Genomic DNA, 12,172 nt, shown 5'->3' with positions numbered 1-12,172 from the left:
CTCAGCAAATTTTCGAGAAATATCAGGTGATTTTCTTAAACAATTCGCTCGTGATTGTAGCCTAATGAACACATCAACTATTTCGAGCAGAAATCGAACCCGCTTCTTTTCTCAGTCAAGATGATGAGTTCTTAGGCACAAATAATTATACAACCGTGTCCTTCTGAGCCTCCCTCTACTGAACAACGCTTTTTAAATGTCTTCCTTGCTTGTCTCGATTTTCGTTTGTTTCGTCCTCTTCCACTCCCTGTTTGTTTTGGTGCAATAGCTACAGCTGTGGAAAGAAAGGGCCCTACAGCCCTCTTTTTCCGATTACAACCGCATTCCTTTGAGAGGTAGCCTTTGATTTCTCCCCTTTTAACGTCTTTGACTCTACCCTGTCAGTCGCTTGCCTGTTTTGTCTTTTTCTCTTCCCCGGCAGTTGAACAGAAAACGTATGGATCGGTGATGGATCAGCTTTAAATTAGGAAAAGGTTAAGAGTGGAAAAGGTGAAAGTGCGTGTTAAACGGTTCCCCTGGCAATTGTTTTATTTTTTTGAGGGAAACCGTTTTTTAACTTTATTATTTTTATTTGCCTAACGGTCTAGGCGAAAAAAAGTGATACCTTGGCTGAACGATTTTATGAAGGAATTTCCATGAAAACGCAAAACCGGCTTGAAATATACTCAAACAAAAACTTACAATTCGAATTAAATAACAGACTGCCACCACACCGGTCCATATGTCGGCTATATAGTTTCATTTGATATGTTTTGTTTTGTTTAGCAAAAAAATTAAATAAAGAAATTAATAAAAGAGAAGAAGAAAAAGAAAAAAGGAAAGTCCAATTTTATCTGGACAGGATAAGCTTCTGTCACACCTATAACACTCGAACTTGGCCTTATATCTATTGTTCTACCTCTTCTCTTACATGCCACAATACAGAATTGAATGCAATCAGCATATTCTCTACATTCGGTATTTACATTAAAAATCATATGAAAAACGATTGACTGTTTGTATTTCTAAAGCGTTACAAACGAAAGAATGCTCAAAAATAATTATAGCAGGCTATAAAAGCATAATCTTCAACTCAAAAACAGCATCCTCTACAGCATAAGGTATAATAACGACAGTAATGATGCGGTCCTTGAGGACCTGACGCAAGAGAAACGTTCTGCAAGCCCTTGCTCACTTTGTTCGTGAGATTGCACCACTCCTATTCTTCACTCACCGAATCTCTGACAGTAGTAGACATAGTCTGTTCTATCTACCGTTACAAAATCTTACTCACAAGCTATGATAATGTGCGTGATTCCAACGGTCATGAACACCATCCGTTTATTTTCGTTATAAAATAGCCTATTCGAAAATGTGAACAAAAATCATGCGACGTAGTTGTAGTCTGTTACTTACTGTGGCGATGTGTCTGCGCCGTGAAGGGTTCTTTTCCATCTCAAACCGCGTGTCAAATATGAAGTGTATAGTCTCGACTATTTCGCAGAGATTCACTTAAACAAGTGGAAACTTGGTGCCCTTCTGCACCATTTTATACATGATGAGCCGTCAGTAATGGGATTATTAAACAAAAACGGTTTCAGGCGCTGGCGTTAACCTTTTTTAATGCATAATTAGGTTTTGCAAAGAAATAATTAGATTCAACAGTGCTTACACTGCCTATATTTTCAAATGATATCTACCACAATCACATCATGTTTTGACCCTTTTGTCAATCACATCACAACATTTTTCAAGTATCACAAAAGCAAATCATTTTAAAACATATTGGGACCACCAAATACAGTATTATACATAGCCAAAATGAATTATCCTTGGGCCTATAACGGGATTGCCAACTCATGCTTTGTCCACAATATAATGGGCGAGTACGCCATCTAGTGATATTGTGGCGTTACATAAACCGTTCACAAAGAGCTCTTGGCTCGCCTCATCTGCAGCATAGACACGCCTTATAAATAGGCTTCATAAATTTGCACATAATTTGCAGCCATAAATATATATTTTTTTGATAGTAAAAAAAATTACTCTGCACGTCTGATCTGTTTGGTAGTTTAAATTTAGGCCTATATCTAAGTTTATCAAGGCCCCATAGATTCTTCTGTGATGATTTCAGTTGAATAATTATTTAGGATAGGAATGAAGTACTCTTACTGCACACATATATGAACTAATTCATTCATATAAATTAGGCAAACTAAATTTGTGCCATCTGCTTATGATTAGTCTCGAAGGAAACTAATCGTCCGTTAGTCCAGTAGCTCAGCATTCTTTTTCAGCACCACGGACAACGACAGCTGTCAATCATATGTAAAGTGCAGTACCGCATGTTGCCACAGTGAGAACATTTGACATGTACAGTGAACTCGTCACACGGGCCCCTAGCATAGTATCAACAATCAGTGTTTGTCAGCTGGTCTAACCTCACGACCCACATTTCTCCTTGGTTGTCAAGTCAATTAAATTAATTAGACAATTCAGACTCACCCAAAATACCCCATTTGACATTTACGTTTTGTTAATTTAGCAGACGCTTTTATCCAAACCTACAAATAGTGTAGTACAGCAAAATATCAAGGATCAGAAGTGCATGGTTCTACAGAGTTTCGGTGGTCAGTCCAGAAATAGTAACTGTTTATAGAATAGCCTAGGATCTGTGCTATATTGATAACCAGGAGTCATACACTAGACTCATGTTGCAGTAGACCTTTAAGTCAATGACTGAACTCATCTTCCCATCCCCCAAGTCTTCTGATGTTGTTCTGCTCTCTCTCTCTCTCTCTCTCTCTCTCTCTCTCTCTCTCTCTCTCTCTCTCTCTCTCTCTCTCTCTCTCTCTCTCTCTCTCTCTCTCTCTCTCTCTCTCTCTCTCTCTCTCTCTCTCTCTCTCTCACCCACAAACATCTGCATATAGGCTGAACTCCATAAGGCCACAACCACCTCTCCCCATGGATTTTCATTCCCTGTGGTCGTACTAATGCAGAAAGTTAATGAAGTCAGTTAGATATCCTTTTTAGTCTTTCTTTGTCATCATGTTTGCATCACCATGAACAAACATCTACGCGTTGCTCCTTCACTTTTACATCCAATCAAAGTACCTATTTTTGCTGCTTGGCTACAAACATCGCGATAACGATTTCTCCTTGGTGCAAGAGGGGGTCAGCTGATCGCCTTCGTCACTGGCAGTAGCTACCGACGCGTGTCGTTGAGCAAGACAGTAGCTAACACAAGAAATAAGCAACAGTGTAAGAAACGGAATCTATCACCAGTGAAGTGACAACTAGTTTTAACGTCGACAAGTTCCAGGTAAATAAGCAGTACATGTCTGCAAACACATTAAGTAATTCAACTACATTTAGCTTGCTGTCTTAGACTTACTAGCTAACTGTCAGAACATTCCAGACAGCTTTGCTTGCGTCGATAGCTTGATAGCATTAGTAGCTATCGAGCAAGACATAACACTCGCTAGCTTTTATAGTCAGTAATTTGTGCTGCCATTTAACACATAATTCTACATTTACGTTATTTAGTGTGCTGCTCTTTTGAAATGCCCTGCCCCCCAAATAATAAATAAGGCGAAGATCAAACCTACATAATCATTTACACTTCCTGGATTTCTCATACTAGCCAAGCTATCTAGCTTGCACTGTCATGTGGTTAGCTAACGTTAGCTTCTGTTTCGAAGCTATCTCGCTAGCTAACGCACTCAGGCTATTTTCTGAAATAAATACGTTTAGTCGTACACATTACATGGTTATCTATGATACATCCTTATATAACATTGATTGTTTGAAACGGTGCATGTGCAACACAGTTTGAGAGCTATGTGTTTACACCGGTTCAATGAGCTAACGTTAGTACTTAATAACTTGCTAGCTATCCAGTTGGCTATACATCTTACAAAGGCTTAAAATACGCGTCATCATGAAATAGTTGCAGCTAGATTTTTTAAATAATTAAATACACATTCAGTAAAGCGACGTATTGCATAAAGAAATGCTGCCTTGCTTCGTCTGAGACGATGAGCATGCTAGCCACTGGAGCAAAGTTCGTTCAATTAGTCATTCAATTAAGTTACTAAGGTAGGACTAACAAGGTTATTCTATAAACCAAGGTTCCTTTTTCATGTAGGGCAACCAGAGTTTAACGTCAAGATGGCTGACACGGAGCAAACGACCCCCCCTCCTCAACTAGGACCAGTAGTGAGTATTAGTGCGTCTCAAATCAATACTGACAGCCATTATCGTAAATAAATTATAAACTCTGTTGATACCGTTTTCCTTTTTTAAAGCAATATATGTTGGCGAACAAGTTGGAGACAGCGATGTGGCTGTCACGGGTCTTCACAGTGTACTGTTCAATCATGTTCATCCTGCCACTTCTAGGGTAAGTAACTCGAACACTGCCTGAGTGTAATTATTGTTAGTATCACGCACATCATTATCCGCTGATGGAGAGGTTATGGAAATTACACTTGATTATACTTAGTCTGTAAGCAAGGGACACCAATTAACAAGCAAAACAAATAACAAAACAATACATTTCTACTATTAACCATATGATGACAGACATGCATTTGCACACAACTTACAAACATTTTGTACCCATGTCAAAGCACTTCAAAGTGTCATACCGAAGACTACAGTATAAGACTATTTACATTTCATCCATTTTACCGGACGCTTGTATCCAAAGCAACGTACAAAAATTGCATATACAAAGTACAGCAGATGATCTTGGCCCGTGTCTCCTGGGCCTGATGTGTGCGTCTTCCTTCCTGATCTCCAGGCCTCAGGCAGCAGCTAACTTCTACCAGCGTGCTCTGCTGGCCAACGCCCTGACCAGCGCCCTGCGGCTGCACCAGAGGCTCCCGCACTTCCAGCTCAGCAGAGCCTTCCTGGCCCAGGCTCTCCAAGAGGACAGCTGTCACTACCTGCTGTACTCCCTCATCCTGGTCAACTCCTACCCCATCACCAGTATCCTTTCAGTCCACACACACCTGGATTTGGAAGAAATAGGAATTATTCTGGGGAGTAGGTTCTGAAATGTGGGCGGGGTATTTTTTTTTTTTACTGATGGAGTATGTGGCCGTTAATTTTGTTTTCTTTATAAATGGTGTGGGGGATGGGCTTGTCGTTCACTAAAGGTGGGTGTAGAATCCTGTATAATGAGACCTACACCCCTGGAATTATTCATACAACCTTATTTGTTTGTAAAGGCACAAAGCTCTCCATGATCCTCCACAACTGGTTTGGGGAGTGTTTCAGACTGATGCAAACAGGTTTACATGTTGATAATGTAAACATGTGGTAAATCGTTCAATGCAGAGTTTTCATTGTGTCAAAGTGAATTCCAAGATATTTCCGTTTTGTTTCTTAACTGCCGTCTTCAGTGAGCATATTCCCTGTTTTCCTCTTCTCCCTGCTCCATGCAACTACGTATACAAAGAAGGTTCTAGATGTAAGGGTGCATGATCACACAGTCCAAACACAGCTAAGGGATTGATATTGATAGGCTGCCAGTTTCTTGAATCCTAATTCATTCCTTCTTCCTAACGTCCATGTAGGCGATGGGTCCCAACAGCCTTGCCTTCGTGAGAAACTTCCTCGACAAGCTCACAGCGAACCAGCAAAACATCCTCAAGTTCATCGCCTGCAATGAGATATTCCTAATGCCAGCCACTGTATTCATGCTCCTGAGGTAATCGATTTTTGTTCATATTGACATGACTTTCAAAAATGTAAATGTTTCTCTATAAACAGACTTCAGTCGACAGTAAGCAGGTCTGCTGAGAGTGTTTCTGAGTCAAGTCCCTCCATGTGTTTTGTTGACAGTGGCCAAGGCAGCTTGCTGCAACCCTTCATCTACTACCGGTTCCTCACCCTCCGTTACACCTCTAGAAGAAACCCCTACTGTCGGTAAGACTAGCCCACGTATCTGCAGCGTTGCTAGGTCAAGACGTCAATAAAAAGTTGAATAGATCTGAAACCTGTATAAGGTGCTGTGATGCAGATGTCAGTTGTTTTGATGAACCCGTAGAGTAACTATGTTTTGGTGTGTGTGTCACAGTATGAGGCTTGTGAAATAACTCTACGTTTAATGTGAAGACAGCCACACTTGAAATCTTTAGAAACAGTCATGATCTCATCTGTGATGGCTCTAAAGGGCTACTGTAACTCATGTCAAGTTTTGGATAACGTTTTTATATTTCAATCCTGTCCTTCCGTTAATCCCTCTTCCTGTGTTCGGCTGCTTGTTCTCCTCCTCCCAGCACGTTGTTCACCGAGCTGCGGATTCTTATAGAACACCTCATCATGAAGCCTGTCTGCCCTGCCTTCTTCAGGAGAATGTGCCTCAACAGCATCGGCTTCATCAGCCGGCTCGCCCCCACGGGGGTGTGAGCTGTGTTTTCACCATCCGGGGCAGAGGCCAACTGGAGGGACCACCAAACAACAACAACAAAAACCTTTGAATGTTTCAGGTCCGGTTCGTCCCTACAGCTCTGTACATACACCATTGTAGAAGCCCTGCCTGCGATGGTCTGAACCTTGATCACATCGATATTAGGCTTTATGGAACTGCTGGCTGCAGCCACACCCCCCTGCTCGTTGGAAAGTGCACCTGCTGACTTTCAGGATTGATCCCCTGATGGTAATAAGGTTTTTGTTTGGTCCTGTACTGTTTATTTATTCATGGCAAATACTTGTTCTCTCACAAAATGATCATATTAACCTTCTGAGATTAGGTAGGTGATGATACCAGTTGCAGTCATTGTTTTTTTATAATCATTTTCTGTTTTTCAAAGTGACATGAATGAAGGATGGTTTATGTGTGTGTGTGTAGTTTCTATATCACCAATTCCATTTTCTACTTTTTTTGTATGTGAAATGCATTGGCCTCCATGACTTATTTTGTCTTAACATGTTTTACTTGGAATCTAAATGTGATATATAGATATTAATACAATTTAAAAGCGATGTAGAGAAAGGAACAGGGTCAAAATTAGGCACTGAAATTGAATATCTGCCATAGTTGATCCAAGTCAAGATGATAGAATTGGTTTGAATCAATCAGCTTCACCACTTAAGCGCTCCATATACAACGCATGTCACACAGACTTTGGAGAGAATACACCTAATAGTTTAAATGCAAGACCATAGGTGAATCCTGAACATGTTTCCTGATCAAATGACTTCAAATTTCCATTCAGTGTGACTGAGTTGTGGCTAGTGTAGATGTGGTTCATCGCATGCTCTGTTATGCCATGTAGATGTATTTATTATTTACCTGTAGGAAAACCATGTTTGTGTAGATATGGAATAAAATGATCAATTACCTGAAATGAATAAAATATTGTAGAAAAAGATGCATTGACTCCTGGCTCTTCACTGCGTATGAATAACATAACATGGGGCGGCTCAGTAGCTCACTGGATACACTGCCACCAACAAGGCTGATGTCTTACAGAGGCCCAGCTTTCCTGTAGGAAAACCATGTTTGTGTAGATATGGAATAAAATGATCAATTACCTGAAATGATTAAAATATTGTAGAAAAAGATGCATTGACTCCTGGCTCTTCACTGCGTATGAATAACATAACATGGGGCGGCTCAGTAGCTCACTGGATACACTGCCACCAACAAGGCTGATGTCTTACAGAGGCCCAGCTTTCCTGACTCTCCAACAAGGCTGATGTCTTACAGAGGCCCAGCTTTCCTGACTCTCCAACAAGGCTGATGTCTTACAGAGGCCCAGCTTTCCTGACTCTCCAACAAGGCTGATGTCTTACAGAGGCCCAGCTTTCCTGACGCTCCAACAAGGCTGATGTCTTACAGAGGCCCAGCTTTCCTGACGCTCCAACAAGGCTGATGTCTTAAAGAGGCCCAGCTTTCCTGACTCTCCAACAAGGCTGATGTCTTAACCCTCGTGCTGCCTTCGGGTCACATGACCCAAAGGTTCATAACGAACCATCGTTGTGTTTACCCAATTTTACCCAATACAAAAACAAATTAAAATAATTTTCTTTTAACCTTTGCAATGTGGGGGGTCTGAGACAGCCTAGCTGTTAAAAGAAAATGCTTCACTTTGTCTTTGTATGCGGTAAATTTGTCGCAATACGACGGTGGGTCACAATGACCCGAAGATAACACAAGGGTTAAAGAGGCCCAGCTTTCCTTACTCTCCAACAAGGCTGATGTCTTACAGAGGCCCAGCTTTCCTGACTCTCCAACAAGGCTGATGTCTTACAGAGGACCAGCTTTCCTGACTCTCCAACAAGGCTGATGCAGATGATATGACCAAAGGGGTTAGCATGTGTGAAATGACCAAAGGGGTTAGTATGTGTGTTTTGGATGAAATTACCAAAGGGGTTAGCATGTGTGTTTTGGAAGAAATGACCAAAGGGGTTAGCATGTGTGTTTTGAATTAAATGACCAAAGGGGTTAGTATGTGTGTTTTGAATGAAATGACCAAAGGGGTTAGCATGTGTGTTTTGAATTAAATGACCAAAGGGGTTAGCATGTGTGTTTTGAATTAAATGACCAAAGGGTTTAGTATGTGTGTTTTGGAAGAAATGACCAAAGGGGTTAGCATGTGTGTTTTGGATGAAATGACCAAAGGGGTTAGTATGTGTGTTTTGAATGAAATGACCAAAGGGGTTAGCATGTGTGTTTTGGATGAAATGACCAAAGGGGTTAGCATGTGTGTTTTGAATGAAATGACCAAAGGGGTTAGTATGTGTGTTTTGAATGAAATGACCAAAGGGGTTAGTATGTGTGTTTTGGATGCAATGACCAAAGGGGTTAGCATGTGTGAAATGACCTAAGGGGTTAGTATGTGTGTTTTGAATGAAATGACCAAAGGGGTTAGTATGTGTGTTTTGAATTAAATGACCAAAGGGGTTAGTATGTGTGTTTTGAATTAAATGACCAAAGGGTTTAGTATGTGTGTTTTGGAAGAAATGACCAAAGGGGTTAGCATGTGTGTTTTGGATGAAATGACCAAAGGGGTTAGCATGTGTGTTTTGAATGAAATGACCAAAGGGGTTAGCATGTGTGTTTTGGATGAAATGACCAAAGGGGTTAGCATGTGTGTTTTGGATGAAATGACCAAAGGGGTTAGCATGTGTGTTTTGAATTAAATGACCAAAGGGGTTAGCATGTGTGTTTTGAATTAAATGACCAAAGGGTTTAGTATGTGTGTTTTGGAAGAAATGACCAAAGGGGTTAGCATGTGTGTTTTGGATGAAATGACCAAAGGGGTTAGTATGTGTGTTTTGAATGAAATCACCAAAGGGGTTAGCATGTGTGTTTTGGATGAAATGACCAAAGGGGTTAGCATGTGTGTTTTGAATGAAATGACCAAAGGGGTTAGTATGTGTGTTTTGAATGAAATGACCAAAGGGGTTAGTATGTGTGTTTTGGATGCAATGACCAAAGGGGTTAGCATGTGTGAAATGACCTAAGGGGTTAGTATGTGTGTTTTGAATGAAATGACCAAAGGGGTTAGTATGTGTGTTTTGAATTAAATGACCAAAGGGGTTAGTATGTGTGTTTTGAATTAAATGACCAAAGGGTTTAGTATGTGTGTTTTGGAAGAAATGACCAAAGGGGTTAGTATGTGTGTTTTGAATTAAATGACCAAAGGGTTTAGTATGTGTGTTTTGGAAGAAATGACCAAAGGGGTTAGCATGTGTGTTTTGGATGAAATGACCAAAGGGGTTAGCATGTGTGTTTTGAATGAAATGACCAAAGGGGTTAGCATGTGTGTTTTGGATGAAATGACCAAAGGGGTTAGCATGTGTGTTTTGGATGAAATGACCAAAGGGGTTAGCATGTGTGTTTTGGATGAAATGAGGGGTTAGCATGGAGCCAGATGGCTGAGCGGTGAGGGAGTCGGGCTAGTAATCTGAAGGTTGCCAGTTCGATTCCCGGCCGTGTCAATTGACTTTGTGTCCTTGGGCAAGGCACTTCACCCTAGTTGCTTCGGGGGGAATGTCCCTGTACTTACTGTAAGTCGCTCTGGATAAGAGCGTCTGCTAAATGACTAAATGTAAATGATTAAAATATTGTAGAAAAAGATGCATTGACTCCTGGCTCTTCACTGCGTATGAATAACATAACATGGGGCGGCTCAGTAGCTCACTGGATACACTGCCACCAACAAGGCTGATGTCTTACAGAGGCCCAGCTTTCCTGACTCTCCAACAAGGCTGATGTCTTACAGAGGCCCAGCTTTCCTGACTCTCCAACAAGGCTGATGTCTTACAGAGGCCCAGCTTTCCTGACTCTCCAACAAGGCTGATGTCTTACAGAGGCCCAGCTTTCCTGACTCCAACAAGGCTGATGTCTTACAGAGGCCCAGCTTTCCTGACTCTCCAACAAGGCTGATGTCTTACAGAGGCCCAGCTTTCCTGACTCTCCAACAAGGCTGATGTCTTACAGAGGCCCAGCTTTCCTGACTCTCCAACAAGGCTGATGTCTTACAGAGGCCCAGCTTTCCTGACTCTCCAACAAGGCTGATGTCTTAAAGAGGCCCAGCTTTCCTTACTCTCCAACAAGGCTGATGTCTTAAAGAGGCCCAGCTTTCCTTACTCTCCAACAAGGCTGATGTCTTACAGAGGCCCAGCTTTCCTGACTCTCCAACAAGGCTGATGCAGATGAATTGACCAAAGGGGTTAGCATGTGTGAAATGACCAAAGGGGTTACTATGTGTGTTTTGAATGAAATTACCAAAGGGGTTAGTATGTGTGTTTTGGAAGAAATAACCAAAGGGGTTAATAGAATAAAATGATCAATTACCTGAAATGATTAAAATATTGTAGAAAAAGATGCATTGACTCCTGGCTCTTCACTGCGTATGAATAACATAACATGGGGCGGCTCAGTAGCTCACTGGATACACTGCCACCAACAAGGCTGATGTCTTACAGAGGCCCAGCTTTCCTGACTCTCCAACAAGGCTGATGTCTTACAGAGGCCCAGCTTTCCTGACTCTCCAACAAGGCTGATGTCTTACAGAGGCCCAGCTTTCCTGACGCTCCAACAAGGCTGATGTCTTACAGAGGCCCAGCTTTCCTGACTCTCCAACAAGGCTGATGTCTTACAGAGGACCAGCTTTCCTGACTCTCCAACAAGGCTGATGTCTTAAAGAGGCCCAGCTTTCCTTACTCTCCAACAAGGCTGATGTCTTACAGAGGACCAGCTTTCCTGACTCTCCAACAAGGCTGATGTCTTACAGAGGACCAGCTTTCCTGACTCTCCAACAAGGCTGATGCAGATGATATGACCAAAGGGGTTAGCATGTGTGAAATGACCAAAGGGGTTAGTATGTGTGTTTTGGATGAAATGATCAAAGGGGTTAGCATGTGTGTTTTGGATGAAATTACCAAAGGGGTTAGCATGTGTGTTTTGGAAGAAATGACCAAAGGGGTTAGCATGTGTGTTTTGAATGAAATGACCAAAGGGGTTAGCATGTGTGTTTTGAATGGAATGACCAAAGGGGTTAGCATGTGTGTTTTGAATGAAATGACCAAAGGGGTTAGTATGTGTGTTTTGGATGCAATGACCAAAGGGGTTAGTATGTGTGTTTTGGATGCAATGACCAAAGGGGTTAGCATGTGTGAAATGACCAAAGGGGTTAGTATGTGTGTTTTGAATTAAATGACCAAAGGGTTTAGTATGTGTGTTTTGTAAGAAATGACCAAAGGGGTTAGCACGTGTGTTTTGAATGAAATGACCAAAGGGGTTAGTATGTGTGTTTTGAATGAAATGACCAAAGGGGTTAGTATGTGTGTTTTGGATGAAATGACCAAAGGGGTTAGTATGTGTGTTTTGGATGAAATGACTAAAGGGGTTAGCATGGAGCCAGATGGCTGAGCGGTGAGGGAGTCGGGCTAGTAATCTGAAGGTTGCCAGTTCGATTCCCGGCCGTGTCAATTGACGTTGTGTCCTTGGGCAAGGCACTTCACCCTAGTTGCTTCGGGGGGAATGTCCCTGTACTTACTGTAAGTCGCTCTGGATAAGAGCGTCTGCTAAATGACTAAATGTAAATTAAATGATTAAAATATTGTAGAAAAAGATGCATTGACTCCTGGCTCTTCACTGCGTATGAATAACATAACATGGGGAGGCTCAGTAGCTCACTGGATACACTGCCACCAACAAGGCTGATGTCTT

The 12,172-nt window shown here is 41.6% G+C and overlaps 1 protein-coding gene across 1 annotated transcript; it reads left to right on the top strand.

The window, feature by feature from the left end:
- The first annotated feature begins 3,142 nt into the window (after positions 1–3,142).
- tmem33 (transmembrane protein 33) lies at positions 3,143–7,361 on the top strand. Its single transcript, XM_062476692.1, has 8 exons — positions 3,143–3,301; positions 4,127–4,197; positions 4,287–4,381; positions 4,784–4,971; positions 5,388–5,455; positions 5,562–5,695; positions 5,830–5,913; positions 6,267–7,361. The coding sequence occupies exons 2-8, from the start codon at positions 4,150–4,152 to the stop codon at positions 6,394–6,396; spliced, it is 747 nt and encodes a 248-aa protein (XP_062332676.1). The 5' UTR covers positions 3,143–3,301; positions 4,127–4,149; the 3' UTR covers positions 6,397–7,361.
- The last annotated feature ends 4,811 nt before the right edge of the window (positions 7,362–12,172 follow it).

This window comes from Osmerus eperlanus, chromosome 13, assembly GCF_963692335.1.
Source record: "Osmerus eperlanus chromosome 13, fOsmEpe2.1, whole genome shotgun sequence".
Lineage (NCBI taxonomy): Eukaryota > Metazoa > Chordata > Actinopteri > Osmeriformes > Osmeridae > Osmerus > Osmerus eperlanus.
This window is presented reverse-complemented; position numbering and strand designations above follow the sequence as displayed.

What these genes read in the sequence shown, in the direction of transcription:
- tmem33 (XM_062476692.1), top strand. Translation starts at nt 4,150, where the DNA reads ATGGCTGACACGGAGCAAACGACCCCCCCTCCTCAACTAGGACCAGTA. An exon ending in ATACAAAGAAGGTTCTAGAT is followed by an intron (nt 5,456 to 5,561) that starts GTAAGGGTGCAT and finishes ACGTCCATGTAG; the next exon opens with GCGATGGGTCCCAACAGCCT. An exon ending in ACTGTATTCATGCTCCTGAG is followed by an intron (nt 5,696 to 5,829) that starts GTAATCGATTTT and finishes TTTTGTTGACAG; the next exon opens with TGGCCAAGGCAGCTTGCTGC.